The sequence below is a fragment of the Falco punctatus genome (assembly GCF_963210335.1).
Source record: "Falco punctatus genome assembly, chromosome: 9".
Lineage (NCBI taxonomy): Eukaryota > Metazoa > Chordata > Aves > Falconiformes > Falconidae > Falco > Falco punctatus.
The window spans coordinates 16,206,593-16,230,732 of NC_137589.1; the positions used below are offsets into that span (position 1 = coordinate 16,206,593).

The 24,140-nt window shown below is 40.6% G+C and overlaps 2 protein-coding genes across 3 annotated transcripts in view; one reads left to right on the top strand and one right to left on the bottom strand.

The window, feature by feature from the left end:
* Nucleotides 1-24,140, top strand: part of CABCOCO1 (ciliary associated calcium binding coiled-coil 1) — a 207,172-nt gene that overhangs the window by 71,439 nt on the left and 111,593 nt on the right. The gene's annotated exons all lie outside the window — the stretch shown is intronic.
* Nucleotides 4,652-22,861, bottom strand: TMEM26 (transmembrane protein 26). 2 transcript variants are annotated; one of them, XM_080401037.1, is made up of 6 exons: nucleotides 22,135-22,861; nucleotides 18,442-18,520; nucleotides 12,547-12,660; nucleotides 11,800-12,020; nucleotides 10,684-10,760; nucleotides 4,652-8,414 (listed from the first exon to the last, which is right to left on the bottom strand). In XM_080401037.1, exons 1-6 carry the CDS (start codon nucleotides 22,182-22,184, stop codon nucleotides 8,008-8,010), a joined length of 948 nt encoding a protein of 315 aa, XP_080257163.1. In that variant the 5' UTR covers nucleotides 22,185-22,861; the 3' UTR covers nucleotides 4,652-8,007. The 2 variants fall into 2 exon arrangements, with proteins under 2 accessions (XP_080257163.1, XP_080257162.1); XM_080401036.1 differs by having other exon boundaries at nucleotides 21,844-22,861.

Here is a 24,140-nt window from a genome sequence, read left to right on the forward strand (position 1 = left end):
TGTTGTTGAGGTAACACAGTTGGAGTTAAATAAAAAGTGTGTTTAAACACCCTTCCTGTCGGATTGTGAGTCCTTTCAAGGGTCCTAGACAACTGTATCTGGACAGACTCAGGCTTAATTTCAATGGCTAAAGGCTGGCTACTGTGGTACAGAGGCCATGGGCAGAGTGTGAAGGTTGAGTGTCTTCTCCAGGACCAACCAAGCCTCTTAGTATGCTCCTCCATAATGGTGTGTCTAGAGTAAGCTTGCTAGGCAGCCCTTCTATTTTGAGAGTTTCTCCTTTGTGCAATATTAGTTTACACATTACCTCAGCGTGTGCTTGAACTGTGATATGCAACTATCATTTAACTTTCCAGCCTTCAAAAGATTTGCCTAAGTGTATCATTTTTTGATAAGAAGTCTCTCTTCCTTTCATTCTTCTCAGATTTCAAAGGGATTGTTCCACTTAAAAGATCTTTTTTGAACCTGCATAATTATTGTGGGTTATATGTGTTGTTTCTTACAATTATTTTCTGCCTGTGAGGTTTCTGGGGCCATGTCTTTGCCACTGCAGTGAGACCTAGAGACTTTCTATGCAGGAGTTAGTGTTTCTTTATAACATAACCTTAGAGTCAATATTTTATGAGTAAAAATACAACTGCATCTGAATACTGCAGAAAAGAAGCCAGTAACTTTAGTCATATTAGCTGTCATTTCTCAGCACTGATCATTTGAAAAAAGGCATCAAACCCTGAACCTGTTAGGTGCATATAGCTGTCAAAGTGGACACACTTGCAGCTTTGCCAGGTGTTATTTGTATATGGATTCTAGGAGATGTTAATGGAGCTTTTAAAGTGTCCCTAGGCCCCCACATCTGTGCATGCCTGTTTTTCTCACCTAAAGTTGCCTAAATGCTAATTTATCTAGGCTTCTCTCTTGACTGTCTTTTTGACAAGCTTGTGCTAGAATCATTGGTCCATCTTCAGCAGTTGTGGTGAGTCTTAATTTGTCTCTGTATGCAGTGATGTTATCTGTTGTGTCAGACCTCTCTAAGGAAACTGCCTGCTTCTGTAGAATTTAGACTTTTCCTCAGCATTTGCCCCTTCCCATTTGTTCTGATACCTGAAAGATGAGAATATTTTGAAAAGAGGTGTGTGTGCGTGGGGGGAATAAATACTGAAAAACATAATGTGATGGAATGGGGATAAAGATTTTTATAGGAGGCATATGTACCTTCTCTGTGTTTGCATAAAGATGATGATGATCAATTATTTTCAAACCTTTAAAAGAACCTTGTACTTTTATTGTAGCATTCTGTATCTTGAGAGTGAAGTTTTATCCTTGTTCTCTATGTATGTAAGTATCGGCAGTCCCTACAGGATTATGCAGTATTGTGCTGTAAGAGAATACATCCATTGTAATCGGCACTGGCTACTGTAGAGTGTATCACTCTCCTTTGAAATCAGTACAAATTGATGGTTGTATAAGAGAGATGAGTCTCTAGCCCCATCAGTTTAAACTTTGAGGAAGATAATCAAAGGGAAATACAGTTTAAAAATCTTAGTTTTGTTGTATCTGATTTCATGCTAAAATTCTGCAAAATCACTGCTTGATTTGTTTGAATGTGTGTGGATTGCTCTAACCTGGTATCTATTAGTCACTAAAGAATTTGCAAGTCATCCTTTATAACTACCACTGTCTTTTGACTCAGTTTATTTTTCTCACCTTTCTCAAGCCTACATGGTGCACTGCAACACTGTACAAGGTGCAAAAATTTACATAACACTGGTAACTTGTATTTGTCCTTCTAGAACATACTACTGCAGCACAAGTACCTTGTAGTGTAGAAATTGCCATAGTAACTACTCATTTCTTATTGATTAGATGGATAAAAATTCTCATAATATAGAAGCAGAGTAACTTACTGGCATATGGCTTCAGGCTACCCCTGTGGCAACTCTTATTTATGCATTCTCTTTTTTTTTTTTTTCTGCATGTAAGAGGGTTTTTTTTAATGAATTAGCATTCCTTGGATTAGACCACAAAATAGTCTTTTCTTTTCTGCCACAATGGAGCTTAAAGTTTAACTTGAACTTGATATGCAGTTCACAAAGCAGAATATTAACTAATATTGGTTTGTTACTGGATCAGGACACCAGATTTCACCTCAACATGCAATCTGGAAGGAGAAAAGAAAGGGAAGGAAAGAAGAAAGAGTTCTCCCCTTCCCCTCACTTGGGGAGATGGCGAACCACTTCACAGAGCTGACCTGTAATGAGTAAAAGAGAATGCTCTAGTTTGGCATTATAATAAACTTCTTTGGAAGGTACTTCTTAAAACATTTGAATTGGTTGCCTGAGAAAAGTAGTCCTGTTTTTATGTTTCTCTGGTAATGCTATAGAGATAGTAACGATCTTCAGCAGTGGCATTGCGAATGCTTACCAAAAGCAGGATTAGGCCTACAATGAGTTATAGTGTCTGACAGCTGTCTTGGTTCATGTACTGCAGCTGCTGAACGTACTACTGTCTCTTGCAATCCTGAAAGATGCTCCAACAAGGCTTCTACCAAGTGTGTTGTGAAAGACAAGCTTCTTATGAATTCTATCAGGGGACTGAAACTGTGAAGCACTCAGAATGCCGGGTAGAATTAAGCCAAACATATTCTTCAAATATGAAATATCAGTTTATTCAGAATAATATAAAATGAAGTAACAGCAATATTCAACACGTTTTTTTACATTGTAAATCTGTTCTAACACTAGAGTCTTCTATGAGGCCTAGGTGTTAGCTGTGATTATATCCGTTCTCTATGATTATTTCAGGATACTGTTAGTTAGATATATAGGCGATGGAAGATTTTAGAACAATTTTTAGTTCAGGTCTTCCAAGCTGGTTTTACAGTTGATACCCATGCAGGCCTGCTTTACTTGGCTTGGAGGCCTTTCCCATCTCCCAAAATTAAAGATGATGGATTAGAGCATCACATCTACATTGTACCACCATTCAGCTCCCTTATCTTTACCTACAGTCTGATAGCTTGGTTTCAAACTTTGTATGACCTTAAGATTGTTTGAAGGAGATATTAATCCATAGGGCTACAGGAAATGCTGATGCTGTTTCAATATGCTAGTCCTTCGCAGGCAGACTACTCGGGAAAACATTCTCCTCTCTGTAGTAGGCTACAAACAAATGGAGGAAACTCTTGGGCAGCTGTAGATACCTTATGTCTTTAACAGGAAGAAATAAGTTTGTGTCATCTTAATCTTTGATATAGCCTCAATTCTTGTGTGCTTTTGTGAAGACTTTCACAGGCAGCATTGGGAAGTTCAGTGTTCAGCATCTTTTGTCTGTGTGCTGGCATCTGGCAGGTGGGCCCAGAAAGCAGCCAGAAACGTAGCTGAGGAAATAACAGCAGTATATAGCGGATAAGGTAAGAGTTTAGGTTGATCAAGTAACAGGATGTGTGTGTATGTTTTTACATGACTTTCCCTGCTCCTCCTTTAACCCAATCTAAAGGGAAAAGAGACCCAAATTAGGAAAAGTTTGCATAGAGCTTTTTAAGGTCACCTTCAAGACAAACTCAGGGTCACTGGAACTCCCCTATTAGTAGCTTGTCAGAGATCATTGGAATGGAGCTGGCTGACAAGAGCCCTTTCCATGCTGACTCTGAAGAGCCAAGGAAGTTTTTCAGAACACAGCTCATGTGTGCCTTTCTCAGTCATCAGTATCTTTTTTGTTAGTGGTCTGTATTGCTGTATTTCCCTGTTGGTGCAATGATCAATGTTGGGTAAACATACTTCTGCCATTATGACCCCTCTTTATTGCCTTACCACTATAAATTAGGAATAGACTGTTTTCTTTTCACTCATAAGGAAGGAAAAAACTTCCTTCCTCATAGAACAGTGTGGGAAAAGATAGAGAATTGAATACAAAGACTGGAGGGCCAAGAACTCTCCAACTTGCTGATTTCAAGATTTGTCTATTTTCTATTGACACTGAACCACAGAAACAGCCTTGTACAGTTTTAGATGCTAGTGTTCTGTTTTAATGCTCATTTCATAAACTTCATTTTTGAGAAGAAAATAACGATTGGGTAGGTTTCATTCAACTAAGGAAACCTGCATGGAAAGACTATATTCCAGGGAACTTACAGAAAAAAGAAAAAAAAAAAATTAGATCAGTATACTGTTCAGGGAGTTTTGTATGTTTAGTATTTGAAGCCATAAGCTTTAAGATGTTTAATGTTTAGGTATTTCTGTAAGTGCTTTACAGACATCTGCAGAGTGTTTTCATCAGTAATCTCACACACCGCAACAGAAATAAAAGCTGTATATGTTAGGCGTTGCCAGGTGTGTATGGGTATCTAAATGCATATACGTATTTGTGTGCATCTGTAAAATGCATCCTGCATGCAGATAATTAAATACATCCTCTCTGGGGTTATGCTGTGACTTGCATACTTGGAGGCAAAGGTTCTGTATAAAGAACAACCTATCCAGAATACAGTGGAATTTACTGCAGCTGCTGTGGGCTTTCAAAGCAATGGCTGCAGTCAGAATCTGGCCTAAGCAATTAACTTACGAAGGATGGAAAGGAAAAGCAGCATGTGGAAGATGTAATTAATGGGAACATGTAACAGTCAGCTCTCACATAATAAATTGGCAGCTATGCCTGAGGTAACTGCCTTTTATTTGCAAAATACAGTTGGAGTTTTTTAAAAGTAATTGCACATTTTCTTCCATTCCCACATGATCCCAGAGAACACGGTACAGTACAAATAACAACAGGAATGCAATATAACCATGGTTGTTGGTGTTCTTGGGGGGGCTTGTAGGTTTTTTTCAGATTCAGGGCTATTATCTTGTTTGAGCCAATGTCTGTAGGAAAGGGGGAATACACTTTAGCTCAGGAAAAGACAGGTGGTAAAACATTTTAGAGAGGCTTAATATGGACTAATTTAAAAGGACAAGGCAGAAACAACCAGAATAAATAACAGTAAATGGTTAGATATCTATTTGCAGAACAGATTTAGTAATGTAATTCTCTTGACTCAAATACTGGTTAAGATAAATGTTCTGAAATCTTTGTTTCAAAGGCTTGAATTTTCCCTGTCTGAAAGTTTACTGCAGCTTTTCCTGAATAGCAAGCATGACATCAGTTGTTCTTTAGATACACCACAGATGCTGGCAGATCTTCAAGAAAACGCACTCTACCACTTGTCTGGTGTAAAGCTCTGGAAGGCTTCAGGATGACACACTGGCTCTCCACATTCAGCTGCTGATTCAGCTGACTCAAACAGCCTGCTGGAAAAAAACAGTGCCATAGCCCTTCCTCTCAAAAAATTTGCAAGAGGAAGGTGAGGAGGGCTTACAACTGGGGTTTGCTACTGTGACCAAGCATACAAGCTACTAGACTGCTTAACTGCCATTTCCAGGCTTCTCGATGAAGTAGAATGAACTGCATGTTGTTCCTGCTGCTACCTGGCACACATGATTCCTCTCTGCACGCAGATGGGGAGACAGGCTACCCACCATTTAAGTGCCTTGTTCGTCTGCTTGGGTTTTCTTTTATTTTTAAGTGCAATCTGTTTGTTGTCACCCCTGACAGTGGGGAGGAAAAGGGAAGTCCAAATCTATTGTAAGCGTGAGGGAGGATCTAGCCTATTTTGTCTGTGAGTGAATGGGGACGGGATCTAGTTGTAACAACCTAGCATTGGAGTGAATTCTTCTCACCGTAAATCTGATTAGAAGCTCTACTGTTTAAAATGGAACAGCCTGAAGACCAGAAAATAATAGTTCTCTGTAAAATATTCCTGCTGTAACTAGTCTCTGTATTGCTGACCCCAGGGGATCTTGCATTTGCTGCAGGCTGAGCCTCGTAGGCAGTTTGTTGCTGAACTAAGCCTTTAAATAGACAGCAAGTTTAAACAAGTACATCCTGCAATTTTTGTACTGATGAATTTAGAATGTTGTTCTAGCAAGCTTAGTATACTCAATTAATTAGTAAGGATCCTTTTAACGGGATAATTACTGTATCAGCAAGTGGTAAACTCAAAATGAATGTGAGTAGTCCTGGCTTGCATCAGGAAGAGATGTGTTGCAGTTCTAGCAAACGATTCTAAAATCATCCTTGTGTGAAAGGTTTTAGACAGCGAAGCTTGTCAGCAGCAGTGCTCTAGCTTTCTTACCTCTAGATTTGAATTAAAATCCCAAATGAAGTTGTATTCCACTCTCCATATGTCTACTTCACAATGCCATGGCAAATGATGACTGTTTTTTTAAAATTTATCTTGGAAAAAGGCCTAAAATAAGAAGAGTAGGATGTGCTGCACATTATTACTAGAATATGAATGGTAGAAAGGGCTATGAAGTATATGAGACTTCCTTCTTTATGGCTGTGCGCTTTTATCCTTTTGTAATGTAAGGGCCTGATCCTGCACAGAACAGTAACAGCTCATAAGTATAAACATCGGTTCACATGCTTGGGGGTTGGAATTTTTAAACAGGCTCATCTTCCAAAGAATAAATGTGTCATTGCTTATGAGGGTATGGATAAATAAGCACATGACTGCTGCAGTGGTGGCAGAAACACTCTTACTCATTCACAAAACCACATTCTGTATTTAGATAGCTGAGGCTTTAGAAAATAAGGTTTAATTAGGTATTTTTCATAAGGGACATTACCTTAGGTCACTTTGGTCACTTTGCTATTTTTTATAGGTTTTTCTGCTCTCTTTTAAAATGGATGCAGAAATTTGTAAAAGCACCTGCCATTTTCTGTGAAATACAATTTTTAGGCACACTTTCAAAAAACCCTTGATTTTACTTTTAGCTTCTATAAGCTAAGCCTCACAAAGTCAATGGTCTTACTAAAGTGTGTTTTGGGGAGAAATTAATTGGGCCCTGTTCTTCACTCCAAATGTGAATATAGTAAATTAATAATTATTGATAACTTTGACACACAACAGACCAGACAATTGCTCAAGTTATTTCATGGGATCTTGTCCTGCTTTATGAAATGTGAAACACAAGCCTGAATCCTTTGTCTAGATTGTCTTGTCAAATTTGAGTAGTGCCATTTTCCTTGTAGTTAGATTGTATGCCTGAGTTGGGCCACTTTTTAAAAATAATATAAAATGGAGACATTTTCAAAACCTGTCTCAACTGCAAGCACAGTAAAACTTGGGATGGGCGGACTGACAGACTTTACAAGTATTTTGGGACATTTCTTTTTTGTGTTCTAACTGGTAGAAATAGAAAGGCAAGCACATCTGTAGAATACAACTGCATTTATCACAGGCATTTTCTAATGATCTATGGGGCTGGGATTTTTTATTATTATTACTTTTATTTGTAAGCTTAAGGTTATTCAGACCATGCAGGTCCTAAGAGACAGTCTTGTGTATGCAGTTTCATGTTGTTGCATAGTTTTTAACTGAATCTAGCCAAGGAGGTGACATCTGAAAATTTTCTTAATTTCTTGAATGAACAATGTTTAGATGTTGCAGTAACAGCAGAAATCTGTCATTCCCCTTCACTTGCATGCCTACACAGTTGTTACTGCTGAAGTTGTTCCCATACACAGTGAATGTATTGTTCATCACGCTCTTGTTATGGCCCAACCATTCAATTAGAGCTAAATGCTTCTGTACTTCCCATAATGGAGAGGCTTGTCCTTCTATTTGAATACATGCAAGTACATACGTTAGCACAGTGCCACCAAAGATAATAACCAACTCTGTTAGTGTGCCAAACCTTTGTGGCTACTACAAACTATGGCTACAAAATCCCTGTGGATAATATAATAGGGAACTAGTCAAAACCCACCATACAAATGGATAAAAAAAAAGTCCCATTTCTATGAATTTGCCTCAGAAATTTCCCCTACGATTAGAAGAAATTATTGATCTCTTGATGGAAGAGGTGACTTTGGCACTCAGGGTGTGTTTGATCATAAAAACAGGCTAAGCTCTTCTGAAGAAACTGTGGGAAACACAACTTTTCAAGTCAGTAGCTGTGCTCACTGATCTTATGCTAGAGCTTGGGATTCCTCTTTTGGAGGAAAGGCAACAAATTCTTTCATTTCAGTATCTTGGTCAGCAGCAGCATGAGTACTAGCTTCGTAAGGCTTGCACGGGCAACAGGTGACTTCTCCTTTCCGGCTCTTCTGCAGAATGGTAGCACGGAAGTCTAACGTTATCACTGCCAGACGATACAATTGTAGAGTCACAACTAAAATATTCTTAGCTGTAAAAAATACCAGCATCTGATTGAATATTCTGAAATGTCCCATCAGGATTGAACGCACGATGAAGAAGGGGCCATCCTGTATGAAAAGGCTGACTCCGATGTTCCACAGTTCCGCACTGTACCTGCACAGCAGCAGGCTGGGGATCCGCTTAGTTGATGCAGTTGGTTTGCAGCCAATATGCTGTACTGGAAACAAAATAACAGTTGTGGTAAAATGACTTTCTAAAATTAAGCCAGGGTTGGCCTAAAGGGCAGGGTACCCTGGATTATAAATGCATTCAACTGTTAACAATTCAACATAAAGAGTATCAGGTTTCTGGGATCTGTTTCAACAAAACACACCAAGCTCATGTTAAGCAGGCACTTACGTGGTTCACTGAACAGGACAAAAAAAACCCTTTTCCATCCCACAAAGCTATCAGTATTTATACACTTCTAAAACAAGAAGCAGAACACCTAACCTTTCAGGTCTCTTTCCCAGATGTTTTTCTGTTAAATCAACATGCATGGCTAATAGGTATTTTTAAGAAAAAAAGCTACCCTATTGAACGGGAACAGCCTGAGCTGTAGCACTTCAGTTTGTTCCAGGCTAAGCCCTTGCATTTAATAGATTCACCAGATAGCCGTTGTCTTTTTCATGTGTCATAGTAAGGGTAAGTCGCGTCAGTGCGGGGCAGTATTGGGCATTACAGATTGGAAGAAACTGTGGTTGCTGCTTGCCATGGAAGGCTTGAGCACAGTTACTCGTTCTTAGCCTGCTGGGTATGACATTGCATGCAACTGTGGGAACTTGCATGGATGTGTTCCACTTGGTTATAATAGTGGTGGTGAGCTAATTTAAATGCCTTTTTGTGGGGTGGCGTCTCAAGAATCATCAGGAGGGTTTGTGTGTGGTAAATGTGACTGCTTCTTATGAAAATGCATGTAGCTTAGCTAACTTGTCTCTCGGGCAGTGGCATTTCATTAGTTTAAAAAACATAGCTGCTTGTGATGCAGTAACAACTGCCAAACATTTCAGCTCACCAAAAGAATTCTATTGTTTGAGTCAACTCGGGAGGGGGGGAAGGGGGGGAACCTGGACTTAAGTGGAAAATGAGTTGTAGACTAGAAATTTGCTGAATCCACTAGGCAAAACTTCAGCAGCAGCTAATTTTTTAATATGTTTTGTGCCATTGCTGTTTAATTGCCCTAACTGCATTGCTGTAGTCCAATAATGTGTCTAAAACTTTCTAGTTTACATGATGTTTGATGTATGAGTAAAAATTCTGATGCTTAAATGAAATATCTGTGCAACTGAATAGAACTACCAAGAATAAACTGTACCCATAGTAAGTTTAAGGGAAATGTGTGTTCAATAATTTAATTTTTAACTGGTAAATGTAATTAAATTGGCAGAAAAGCAATATCCAGAGAAAAAATGCCCAGTACAAAAGTTACTTCATTTAAATTAAGTGAATACACAAAACCACCACTGAAATTAAAATGGCACTTAAATAATTGTATGTATGTTGGTGATGGTTCTTGGTGTGGGTTTGTTTTTGGTTTGTTTATTTTTTTCTAGATCTGAGTGGTGTGCATCTTTAACAGAAAAAAAAATTCTGATACTGGTAAAATACAGCTGTGATAAATCTGAAATGTAGTTGCATTAGTTTTTTTCAGGAAGTGAGCTTCTTGAGGTGAAATAGTGAAATATTTTCCTAATTTCAGTGTTGAAAATGAAGCCTAGTGTTGTCCATGAAGAAAAGGCTAATGAAAAAATCCTGGAATAATATGTGTGTAGTTATTTTATTCATTTATTATTCTAGTCAGATGCTAATGAGGATAACGTATCTTTGGACTGGTATAGTTGAATTGCAAAGTTGTAGTGGCTGGAGGCCAAAATGGTTGGAATAGATGATGATTGGGCAGCTTTCATTCTTCTTGAACACAGAGAGGCCCTTTCTGCCTGACTTGGCTGCCTGTTGGGCCTTTAAGATACTGGTGTATAGTCCCAACATTGTATGGTCCTTCAGGTTCCTTGTGAATAGGTTAATTTCTCCTGTGATAATATCTTCTGTGCTCTTGGCTGTGCTGTTCCCTGTGATTAAGAATCACCTGTCTCTCCACAAGGTCTAACAACCTTCCCAGGTTTCAGCCGTAATATAATCTGAGACCAAATCTAACTCAAGAGTTTACATAGTGCAGTTTAAGGCAGTAACAGGCAGCTAGAGCAGATACTCCAATATAATATTACACTTTCCTCTTTTTCTGGAAGTAGAGTTTTATCAGGGAGATCAGAGGTTAGCCAGAAACAAGTGTTTCTTCCAAAGAAACCACAATGAACTTTCTTCAGAAATCATCATTGTCATATATATTGCTTTCCACCAGAAATCCTTGGTATACCCTGTAGTGTGTGCACAGCCACAAGACATGCCAGTAAAAACATTTGTTCTCTTGTCTATGGGCAACTACTAACCTGCAAGATCAAGTGGAAACTGTAACATACTCCAGGTCCATACAGCAAGAATTGCATTTATGAGAGCATAATTCTTCCTATAGGAGGGGAAAAAAGTGGTAACAGTGAAGATGCAGTTTCCTTATGTGATAACAAGAATGTTTCCTGCAGTATTTGGAATGTCATTTAAAAGGGTGGCTGAGCGAAACAATGATTGATTAATTGCATGCTCTGAGATGTAAAACTAAGGAAAATAGAGGAAACTTTTGGTATGGAGTTTCTGCTGTTCAGGCTACGAGTTCCAGCTGTGTAATTACATTAAATATCTGATGCTAATGTTACAATGATAAGCATATGGAAATAGACTCTGTGGCTCAAAGGGGAGATATCTTTACCCTTGTAGCGATTACACATTCCTTACAAGCCTGAAGCTTCCCTGCCAAGTGGGAAGGACCTCTTTTCCTGTTGTAAAACCTTTTATTTGATATTTTAAAAAAATAGTATGTCTGTAAGAGACCTCTTCTGTGATTCCTCTTCTTTATGAGGGATGTTCACAGCTCATCTCTCAGTGCTGAGAGGGGGAGATGAGCTTACTTTCTCTGGGAGAGATCACAATGTTGAAAATGCACACCAGACTATGCTATTCCCTTTCTTCTTATCTTTGAACACTTTGTCATTCTATCATGAAGAAAGTACATATGAGATAACCGAAGAAGCAACTTGGATAATGAATCACTAAAGCAAACTCTAGTTTCTTCCTTGCCAGTCTGAAACAATTCATTAACCTGAGAGAGGCTTACTGTGTATCCAGTGTTTCAACTCTTGCAGCTATAAGAACTGACACTGCGTGGCAGTTACGCTAGTTGTTTGGCTCTTTGTACACTTTTATTGTGATGGATGTGACATGCTTCTCCACTGGCAACAGACGAGTAATCCCTAAAAAGCTCATAGGACTGTTAGGTCTTTTAGAGAGGGAAAGGTGAGAGTAGGAAAACAGAGCCCTTGAACGTAGCCTTCTGTTACCTGTGGGAAATGCAGTTCCACCAGTCTGAATGCCACAGATTGCACAAACAAATCTTCAAACAAAACAAATATATTGCATTATGGCAATTATTTCTGTCAGCAAATAGTTCTTACCGAACATCTTCGATGTCCAAGGTTTCACTAGCAAATTCAAGTATATCTGCTGCTGTTCCCACAAACATGAGAAGCAGCTGAGACAATTGATCCCGGGTGATTTCCATTCCAATAGGGAGAAGCCATCTCCCAACTACGAGTAGCAGCAGAAAAGTCTGGTGGAGGGCCAGTGTCCATACAGTCTCACAGATTGTGGAAAGCTGATTCACAAGGACTTTAGCCTGTTTAAAAGGCAACCACAATAACGTACTGTAAGTTCAGGAGACTGATATTAATAGGTACCTTCAGAGACTGTATTCACCCTTGAGCCTGTTTTTGTTCTCCTTCACCTTGTATTAGAGCAAATCATTCCTATGTGGCAGGCATAATTTGAAAAAGGCACTTTAATACAAACTTTGGGTAATGAATAACAAGTCTTTCTCTATGTACTACTACTCCTGTTGTAATTTTTCAGCTGAGCATTATCTTTTGCAGAACCATCACCCAGACACTTTCCAAATGTGGTTGCTGAGATTTGGAAGAGGATGGTGGGAGAGTCTCCTCTTCACCCAGAGACTTGTACTACCAACAGTAGTACGCAGCACACCATAGGCCATTTTCACAATATGTTTTTTTGAAACTTTTCTTCTTTTTTTTTTTTTTAGTTTTACTCACTGTGTGAGGACCTTGCCCAAATAGACACAACAGTCCCCTCTAATTGCTCTAATATCACAAGAACTTTACTAGGATTAGGAAAAGGTGTCTTACCGTTTGAATGATGTGGTGATCTGTTCCCTCGCTTCCATGACTGCTGTCTCTGGATTCATTGAAGTCTTGGTTGCTGACATTCACCTGAACTGCTCCAGGCTCATTACCACAGTACTGTTGTGAACAAAAACATCACACATGCATAAACATCCCACACAGGGAGCAGATGCGCTCTGTGGTTGAAAGAGTCCTGTTTCACTGAATTGCAGAGAGTTCATTTGTGAAAGTCAGTTGATGTTTACGAAGGTACATGCTTACTCTGAATGTAATTCCCCCCTTTGTTCAGAAGGGAGGAATTCCTCTCATGAAGACAGGAGTGATGTGTTGGTAGGTTCCTGAGAAAGTGTAGGGTTGTACTGTGGAAGAGGATGTAAGTACAAAGGTTGACCGAGTAGCTGACACCTTTGTGCTGTTAAGACCGCATTCTTTCTATTTGATCTGCCTGCAGCTCTCCAGAACAGGCTACTGGGTTTCCTACATAATCTCTCTTTGCCTAAAACAGTAAAATAGGGTAAAAAATTATCATGGTCAATCTACTGGTTTATGTTCATGGTCAGTCTCTATGTTCAACTTGTTCTCAAAATATCTGCTTCTCATCTTTATGGTACAGAAGAAGTTCTCTAAAAATGCCATTGTTTCAATCTTCTGTATGATTTCCCTCAAGGCTGGAATAATAGAGTTGGGGAAGGATGCTTGGGTTGTATTCTCTGCCCCCTCCCAGCTGTGCCTTATTCTGCAAGGCAATTCATAATGTGAGAGGTGAGATTCAGGAATAATTAAGAAAAATGGGCCTGTGTTGTTGCTCAGCCCTGCAGAGTAGAAAAAAAACAGGTATTTTTACTTTTTCCAAGTACCCAGTGCTCTAGGAAATATTGGCTAAAACATATGGTTATTTAAACTGCAATAAACCAGTGGTGGGACTGTGTCCTGTCTGAGGTCTGCAGCACTGCCCCTGCCCTTCTACCTCCCCTCCCAAGGCTGCCCCTGGAGCAACTGGGGTATGGTGCTAAATTCTATCTTCATAACAATCCCTTAATATCCCTTTTCTTTGTAATAAAAAAGGGATAATTAGAAAATCAAACCACGCTGTTAATAAAGACTTTTATCCTGTCCTATTTGTGCCAGAGAACACCAGATGATTTGCATTTCTCCATTGGGCCCCCCACCATTTTATTGCACAGGGAGTGATTTTTCTGCAACAATCAGAGTGTGTTCTAGTGCATACTGAGTAGCTGTGTTCAGCATCATGCCTGCCAATATAAAGGCAACATTTTCCAGCAAATGTCACATTCTAGCAAATTTCAGATTCTACTTTGATACTTTACTTGGTCTCTGATAATGTTGCTGAGTATCTGGGTAAATGCTGCCCCTTGCCTGGCCTTGTCATAGATAAATGGAGCACATTCCCGCGGTCTGAAAAATCTGGGGAAAAAGGTCAGTGCTTGTTGCTTTTATATTTGGTGGTAAAGGCTCTTAACTGAGTGCTTCCCTAATTTGGACAGTAGGTGTGAGAGCACTGAAAGATTGACTCACAGATAGGGGGAAGATGATATTTCCATGTGGAAGAGGGAAGTCTAAAGATCTGGACATGGAAAGAGTGAGGTGGAGGGGCTGGTCCTCTGTCTGGCTGCAGCCTTGTGGGGCTAATCTCGCTGTGTTAGCCCTTCAAACAAAGAGAAACAGAACAGCTTGTTTAGAGGATGTTTTGGAAATGAAATTTAACTGGTGCTCTGGAGAAGCCTTTTTATCTGTTGCCTGTAGAAAAAGTCTAAAGTGTGGGGAGAGCAGCCCCCAAGGTCAAATCAGCCTTTCTGAATAACCCCCGCAACAGGCAGTGTGACACAGTTGGCCGAGGAGACCATGACCTAAAAATATTGCATATCTGGTGTAACCACCCTAGAATATTAAGTGAATATCTACCTTGTAACAAATAGCTTGGGTAGACAAAGGGATTACTAACTTGTGCTGGAGGAGGAAGGCTAATTCACCCTGACAGCCTTTGGATTGTCATTGTCTGCATTTCAGCTCCCTCCTCTGCCCCTTACCTGACCCAGCAGGGGTAAGAGGAAGGGAGCTGTGAACTTGAATTAAACTTCACATCGGTGTTTGGGGATTTTTTGTTTGTTTTTTTAAAGCCCTGCTGCTCAGGGATGAATTTGCCAGATTTGAGGGAGGACCCACGTAGGGTAGGCTGCCACATCTGCCGCATGTGCAAGGATAGCGGAAATCCCTTCCCAAACACTGTGAGAAACTCCCAGCAAGTAAATCAGGTGGCTGAAGGACAGGAGTGAAATAAGAGCCTGTAGCAGTTGTACTGTGTGGGCAGCAAGGCGTGGGGCGCCGCGCTCTCCCCATGCCAACGGCAGAGAGCAGGTAACTCTTGTGGCTGCTCCCCACAACCCACGCGCAGGGCAGAGGAGCTACAGGAGTCAGCAACTCACACCGCTGGAGGGAAGCGGAGGAAAGCATGCCACAGCTTACATGTGGCTTGCAAGGAGGCTCTTTTTTTTTTTTCTTTTTTTTTTTTTTAAACTTTAGTGGCACAAAGGTGCAGAGAGCACTTCTTTAAGAAAATTAATTCACTTTATCAGTGTCTTTTGTAGGTTCCCTATGTGTAATTTTTGTAAGTACTCCCAGCTGAGTCAGGGGTTACTATTTCAGTGCAAAGCTCCACGAACTCTGACTGAATGGCACTCCTCAGGGCCGGGTCCACATCTCTCCTCAACTGCATGCAGGCAGCAAATGGAAAACTGCATCTGCAAAGCCAGTTGTTGAAGCAGGCTCCTGTTTTTTAATTTAAGTACGTTCATATCTTGTTCTGGTTTGTTTCTCTCTGAATATTTATTGAATACTGATTGTGGTGGTGATTCACTTGAAAGTTTGCAGAAGACCCTCTATTTTCATCATGTATATGCATGTAAATAGGACTAGTGGTGCCAGGCGTATTTGCCTAGCCTATTATGTATGTGCAGTGACTTAATGGGAATGTGACAAGGAAAAAGTGAATACTAAGTTTCACAGGCAGTTGACAAACATGGTTTACCTCTTTACTGCTAGAGCCCAGTTACTCCTAGGTTCCTAGGTATGGAGACTTTGTGTATAGCTTAACAAATACACCTTTTTTTTTCTTTTTTTACTGTGCTGAAATAAAACAGGAAGAAATTGTACACATTTTGCATAAATTCTAGCTCAGTTTACTTCCTTTGTTTCTTCTGATATGAAGCTTTCATCCCTCTGATTTATAAAACATCTAATCAAAACAGAAACTCTGTTGCCTGACATAGTGTTGTGCTAGTGTGTAGCCTGCAGAGAGCTCACTGTCAGTGCATGGGGAACTCCTGAAGCATCGAACTAATTCAGCAAATTTATCTCTGCATGTTATTGTGATCCATTATTCCCAAATAAAAATGAGGTTAGCTAAAACTTTTCACAGTGGGTCCAGCACTGAGATGGTAAAATTGGCACTTGAATACCAGGGCAAAGCATCCTCTATCTTGTTAAGAGGCATGGAGGCTGGCAGCCTGGGCACATTGTGGAAGATGCTAGCACTTCCCTGGAGCCGGCCCTCTGCCAAGCAACAGGTACCCTGCTTGCTCCCTGCCATTTGCTGGAAACAGTGTCGCCGTGGCAACGTGTGTGATGTCAGAAATTCAAAGCAACCGTGACTGCTTCATTTTGCTTATGCTGGAAAGCCGAAATGTAAAACAGGGAGAAAAGATTGCATAAACTGTTTTTACAAATTGAGGAAAATAACAGATATGGGAGGGAAGAAATGGTAAAAGATGTAAGATCACTTTTAGGACAGAGAGGTTCTAGAATTTTAGCTGGTAAGAGAATCCCACCTCCCAGTGAGGCTGAGGGAATGGGCGCTAATATTCACTATTTCCTTAAAATGTCCAAGTAAAGGTTGTTAAGAATAGTTATAAGGTTTACTAAGTGTCTACCTTTTACTGACTGGGAAGCCTACATCAACTGCAGTGCTGGTAGTCAGGTAAACCCGGCAAAAAGTGGTCAGTTATTGCTTTTTGTGCAGTGATGCACCAGGCATTTGAAAAGGTAATGGAGGTATTTGTTTATCTGAGATCTTATATGATATTAAGAAATAATGTTTGGGAGTTTTAATTAAATAGTTTTAACCTTCTTGCCACTCTGTTTTGCAGACAGCAATTTTTTCACTCAGTATAGCTCAATTTACTTTATAGCCTCTCCCAAACATGTATTTCATCCCTAAATACTTTACTGCAAAGCAGTAGTTTCTATGTAGTCAGTATTTCACTGTTGGTATATGAGTAGTATTACTTATGTCCAGTTCTGCATTACTTGGAGAGGCAGATTTGCCTCTGTCTTCAGGAAGAGAGACTGCATATCAGCACGTGCCTTAAATAACAGCACCAGCACAAGCAGTTAAGGTTTCCTGTGAAAGATTCGACATGAGATCAAAGTTCTACTGCCTTAAAAGACCACAAACCATTTTCACGGTGTATACGTTAAATGTGTGGATCTAGTAACTGCATAATTACCCCTTCCGTTAGTATTTTAATAAGGAAAATCTTAGCAATATTTTAGTATCGGGAGTAGTACTAGCCTGGGTGCTGTGTTTGAGATAAATTGTTAGGAGGGCTGCTGCCCTTCTGGAGGTATTGTTTTTGATTCTATTAGGTTGTGTGTTTCGAGAACTCTCTATCCTATCTCTCCAGGTATAAACTAAGCTGTTAACTTGATATACTCCCTCTTTAATTCAGAGTAGCAGTATATCAATAAGAACAAAGTATGCCATGTTCTAACATCATTTTGGGAAATAAACTGCTGCCTTTGACTACAGAATTAGCCTGTGTCTTGGACCAGATCTAACTATGACAAATGTTCTCAATATCCACATTACCTGTCTGTGACTGTTTAAGGAGATTTGGCAAAACAAGAAGACAATAAATTCCTGCTGCTGTATTTAGAAAAAGCCTCAGGCATTTTCAGTGTAAACACAATTTTGAATATTTGATTATGCTTCTGTGGGCTCTAACAATGTTTCAAAGGAGAAAATGAGGCACTATGTCTTCTTAGTCTAATTTATGTATTTTCTTCTGTTACTTTTTGCTCTTGTTCCTATTGGGCCCTTTTCTGCTGTGGATGTAAGGCAGTACTTATGTACAAAAGCTGGGGCAGACAAAATTCCCTTTTCACTACGTGGAAGTGCTATAGGGACTTGAAAGGAGCCTGCATGAGGAGGTGGTTCACTCAACACCAGCTGCTGGGCTCATTTGCTCTGTCCTGGCCCTAAGTGACCCCATCCACCAAAAGACCGATTGCCTTTAAAATTTTTACCATGTGTGTTAGTCTGGCAGACACTCCCCTGCCAGATTACTATACAGCACAAACAAAGCAAGAACATTGGCAGACAAATTACCATGTCGGCTACCTGTGGTAGCAATCTCTGAGTATTCTTCTAGGTTGCAGCAAGCATGAAGTAATTTAAGACCTCTTCTACGGATACCTGTCTCAATTTTGGCTTGCTTGGAGCTGTGATATCTCCCTGTAAGTGCTGTGAAACTCATACTTTCATTTACAAAGACCTCTAAAGCAATTAAATTCTCTCACCATCCTGAGCAAGATTCAAGCTGGTAATGTGGCGGTGAAAGGCTGGTTTTTGAACTTCTAGTCCTCTGTTCCCCAGACAAATACAAATAAATGGTCTAATTTTTAGCTAGGAATGAGGCTCATTATTTGATATTTAGGAAATGCATGGTAGTCATAGTATAGCTGTAGCTGGGTTGGGAGACCCACCACTAAAAAACAGAAAATTGGAACAGGACCTGGCAGGCTTCTGTCCACATGCCAAAATCCAACCCATCAAATAATGCATCAATTTCAAACTAGTCCATCTTGCCTCATAATAAATACCTGAGTCCCATGATGAATTTCTAGTAGCCATAGTGATGGTACTGTGCAAATCAGATATAAAAATATTGCTGGTGAAAACCTGTAAAGGAAAAGAAAATATAGCTTGGTGTTATATCACATCATAAATACCATATATCCTATGATTATCTGCATTAAAATGTATCTTGTGCCCTCCTACCAGGTGGGATACTAAGAAATAGGGTAACTGCAAATAAGAGTTGCTATTCTTGCCAAATTCCTCATACTGTCAGTATTATGAATCATAGGTTTATTTGTACATCATCAAAGATCATATAAGGAAGGTTATTTAAAATCTATTTTTAAGAACTAACCAAAGGACTTTGCTGTTTGTATTCCATCAGTGTTCTCTATAGTTAAAATAAAAAAATAAAAAGCCTCCAGCTTACGTGCTCTTTCTGATTTCATGAAGGGTGAATTAATACATTTAGTCATTTCATTGAATGATGCTGGGATAAAGGTTGTTGATCAGAATCCTGTGCATTGACATAGGAAAGGTAGAAATGGCATTAGTTTGCCTAAAACCAGCATTTCTTCAGTAGGAGGTCTTTCAGTGGCAAGCTGAAATGGTTTATGAAACTGGGTCTTAGCCTTGTTCCCCCATTTGTGCTAACAATTGTATAATTCTCTAGGATTTCTGTCTCTAGTTATTCTTTCCCTGAAAGTCTTATATGAAACTTATGACAGCGAAGTTTTATTATCTTCAGCTTCTTGAGATGAGTTTATTCAGAAGTACCAGAGAGTTTCATTACTCCTCCTGCAAGCACTGATTCTTGTGAGGGTTGCCAATGTTTCCTTATCAAACATGTGACAATTTTCTTTGGGGTGGGTGTTTGGGGGTTTTTTTGGGGGGGTTGGTTTTTTGGGTTTTTTTTGGCAATTCCAATCCTTTTGGACTAGGAATGAGGTCTGATGCCACTAATGTTTCATCTGGCTCTGCTGTAGCATGGAGTAAGCATCACTGCAATGCTGCTGAGTTCACAGCAGCCTTTGCATCATCACGTATGTACTGGCCCAGGACAGGACAGTGGAGTCAAACTCAGAATACTTCCTTGATTCCTTCTATCTTGTCACTGTCACATTCTGCAGTGAGTTTAAATTGCTCGTATGTATGTAACTGCAGCAACATTTTGGTCAAATATTGTTGCATTTATTGTTTGTTCCTATCCTGAATGAACACTTATTTTGTAATCATGACGTTTCCAGTGGAGACTAAGTATTGAGGAAAAGAAAAAAACCCTGCTGCTCAGCAGGGATGACTGGTTTGCTGAACTGCTATGATATGTTTCAAACAATCCCCTCTAAATAAGACAGTCCTGGTTTGTGTTTGGGGGTTTGGTTTGTTTTTTTGTTTTTTGTTTGGGTTTTTTTTGCAGTTGGTTGGTTTGATTTTTTGCAGAAGTGAGGGGGTGGTGTTTGTTTTGGTAGTGGGTTTTTTTGTTGTTGTTTGCTTTTTTTTAAAAAAAAAAAGTTAATTATTCTGTAAGATTTTACCCTGGTTATTTTGGAAGAGAACACACCTCTCATTTGAATGGGAGAAGTAACATATTTCACAGTATTTCCTGTAGGACTTGAGCACATGAAAAATCCATCCAGCTGGCAGGTTAGCAATACTGAGCTAATGATACCACATCAGGCCAGGAGACTTCAGGGGCTTTAACCCTGCCTTTCTTTCAGAAGGAGCAATCTAAAGGAAATATGTGGCCAGGCCCACAATAATACTTTTTCTCTGCATGTCCCGTTTAATTTTTTGTGCTGGTGTACTAAGCAACACTCTTCTGTCAATAATGAATGGAGAGTGTATGAAGCTCTTGGAGTCAGGAGAGTCCTGTGGCACAGTCTGCCCTTTGCTTGTATCAGTGATTGTCTATGATGGCGTTTCTATAAATGCAGATGATATACTGTCTGTTCTGAATGTGTTTTCTGCCAGAGCAGAAAGTTATCCTGATGCAAACAGATGCTGATCATTTGTCTACAGTACTTACATAGAAGCATACTTTACTGTATTGCTTAAAGTGCTGGACCACATCCATTTTCAAAAGTTCCTTCTACCTAAATTTAGCCCAGTTTTCTAGTACATGGATTTATCTAAAAGGGATCTGCTTTCTCTGTCTGTTTTCCTTGGATTTTCCAAAAGCTGCCATACTAAGTGTTCCTTCATGAAGATTCTGCTGCTGCCTCCTCTCCCCGTTGAATCTGGTCTGCTCACTCTGCCTCTGTCTCATAACTGTGTATTTGGAGCTCTGTTGTTAAATTTTCCTGTGTCTCGGACTTCATCACTAGTTTTATTACATTCAGATTTAGAGCATGGAATGCTTGTGTGAACTGTCACACAGCACTGCTGCTGTTATAATGAGTTTCACAGTTGCAATGGGCAGGACTTTAAGATCATTGAAATATTATAGGGCTTTTTCTGTCCTGGATTTGTCTCATGGCCTGCCTGCAGTTTGAGTTTTTAAAAATAAAAAGTGCTAGTGAAATCTTGACAATTAGTTACATGACCACTTCCTTTTTACAGAGTGTTTGTTTTGGCTGACTGAGTGCTGATGAGCTGTAGATGACTCTAGCAATTCTTTTGATGCATGTAGAAACCCATGTACTTGGGCAAACTCTGCTATGACTAACTTTTTTACCCGTTTCTCAGTCAGCCTTTCATGCGTGAAAGTTCCCCTCTGGAATAGCCTCTCAAATCTAAATATATAAGCCGTTCTTGCTGTATTGCAAAAGAGGTTGCTGCTCATCATTTATTTGTTCACTGAGGTTTTGTTCATGCCCTAGCATGGCACTAGCACTATTGCAAGTAGCAGGGACGGGGAATGCAGTCCCAGGGAAGGAGGTGCAAACCAGGGCATGGCAGGATGGGGTAAGAGGTGCAGGGCATCTGTATGGAATAGCCTGTGTGGGCCCCTCAGCACTCTTGTGCGCCTCATAGGTGTAGTCCCTAACACCTTGCTGTTCAGGAGGTGCCAAGTGATATGGTGAGGTAGTGCATGCCCCCTGCTTCCCCAGCCCTCGGGATAGGCAGCTCCAGAGCATGCATCTCTTGCCTGCAGCTACATTTCCCGTATTTTTCAGCTGTTAATATGGATACACATACAGAACTATACAGACGGTGGCTCCCAAGCAGTCGGCTGCAAAACTGCCCCTCCTGAAAGCCTTCTGAACTTGGCAATGGACTAGCCAGGGCTTTATCAGTTTTCTACCCCCACCCTCCACCCCCAGGTGCAGCAGAGGGGAAAACGCAATCCCCTGAAAGCTTGGCAAAAACAAAGCCAGGACTGCAGTGCTCTCGGGCAGCAGCCGTAGAAGGCAGCCTCACGTCTCCAGCAAAGTACATGCAAAGAAGCAAGAGGGGCTCCATCGGAGCCGGCAGGATATGCTCACCATTTGTAGCCTCTGCCTTGCTTAAACTTGAGGGTGAGCCCTGTTTCCAGGCACAGGAGAAGATTGAGCAGTGCCAGTAGCCAGTACTTGGGTTCTTTCTTCACTGCAGTCACTCTCCAGACCCCGATGAGAGAGTGCAACACAAAGAGCAGGCGAGTAACCAGAGCATTGAGCAGCACCATCAGCTCCATGCTGGACCAGCCCCCCGCCCCTCTTCCCGCACCGCAGGGGCCCTGTGCTGTTCAGGAGCCCTGGGAAGTTACCCTGGGAATCACTGGGAAGCGTGCTCACCACAGGCAGGCAGATCTCTTCTCCTCTTCCATCCCCACAAAGGGGCCCATTATAACAAAAAAGAACCGGCTTTGCCCCTCCCCCAGACTTCCTGAAAACTTTTTAAAGGATAGGGGAAAAAAAAAAAAAAACAACCCACAAACCAGAAAGCTCCCGATTCCAGGCTGCAGGGGGTTGTAGCGCTCAGTACAGCTCTAAGCACACTAAGGCAGGGGTGCAAAGGGTTTCCTTCCGTCCCCTCTCCATCCTCCGTTCAAGGACTAAACGCCAGGAAGGTTTCTATCTCACGCTCTGCTAAGCCCCCCTTGCTGCTCTCAACTCGTAGGTTTCTAGCAAAGAGACAAAATCTAAGAAGCATCGTTAACTTGCATCTTCTTTGCTAAAAGCTTCATTGCATTACTCAGACTGCAAAACTTTCTTTCCTCCTGCCTCCCCCTGAAATATATAATTCATATTTGGGAGCTTTTAAAATTGTTTGCTTAACATTGCAATACAGAAAGCAGAAACCGTGTGCTTAATTCAATGCTGGAATACCCATGTGCAACAGAAGTTAGAAAATCTAAACTGTACTGAAATCTAGTCAAACTACTATACTGTATAAACTACACCCTGCTTCAGGACTAAGTAGCAGCTCCAGAAATCAGGCTGAAATCTTGGCTAACAACAATGTTACTGATTAGGCCAGTAGGGACATAAACAAAAAATAGGCAGAGGTTTGACTGTTAGGTCAGCTAGCTCTAGCCCGACCTTCAGTATCTTCTGTGGGAACAGTTTAAGTACAGAGTATGTTTAAAAATTGCTTTGATGTTTCTCACAGTGATTACAAATGTTGTTTGAATTTACACTTGGGTAACCAAAGAGAAATATCTTCTTGATCAAAATTGTCACTGTCTTGCTCCAATTTTGTGTTAATTTGCTGCCAAAGCACTTAAAACTGAGATACACCTTTTTAAAATACACATGGGGAAACAGGAATGGGTGAGTCAGGTCCATGTAGCGTACTGTGGCACTCCAAAGGTCCTAACTTCCTAGCTGATTTAATTTTAAATATCCTGTTCTACTTTAAACACAAGGAGATACTCTTCAAAGGTCACAACTCTTAGTAAGAAGTTGTTTTTCCTCAATGGCTAAGAGCCGCGTTTTCCTCGCTGAAAGCCCAAGCCTCTTTCTCTGTGAAGCGCTGAGGCTGGTGCTGCCAGCTGATATCCTTGCGGGTGGGGGGACATGGAGAAGACTACTTAAAAATAACCCTGCCCAGAAAAAAAGAAAAACCAAAGGCCGCTCCACAGCATAGATCACTCGCTCGGGAAATGCCTGAATAAATAAATGGACTGTGCAGCTTTTTGAAGCAACAAAATCAAGTTCCTCACACTCTGAGGAAAATTAATTCAAGTCAAGGGCCTACTCCTGATAATCCCCTGCCAGCGGCTACCCTGTCATATTGTGCCTTCAGTGCTGTTGGTTCACAGCCCTTCCGCTGGTGTTAAGGTCAAACCTAGTTGAAGAGGAAACAGGGAACAGACGGAATTGAGAGACTGTTTAAACAAGATACTCCTTCGTGGGAGTGGTATGTGGAACTGGGTATGTCTAATTCATGGAGATCCCAACAGTGCAGATGTCATAAACTTGGAAAGATGACGATCACTGGGACATTCACATGATATCATGTATTCGGGAAGTGTGTGGTAGGCTTTGCTGATAGCTAGTACTGCATATTAAAGACACTTTGGAGCTGAACTGCTTAAGGTAATTTCATGAATGAACAACCCAGATTTCACATTGGTGGAAGTCCCAAACTTAAGTAGGAAGAATATATAATATTGACTCTGCCTAGCTGACCAGTGGACCACGATGGCAACACAACAGGCTGAGTGAAGGAAGAAGTCAGTAGGTATGGATGACTTCAATTACTCAGTCTAGGAGAGGCAAAAATTGTATCCAGACTTGACAGAGTACGTTTTTACATGTCTCAATGGCTGTTTTGTGGAGCAGCTGGTTCAGGAGCC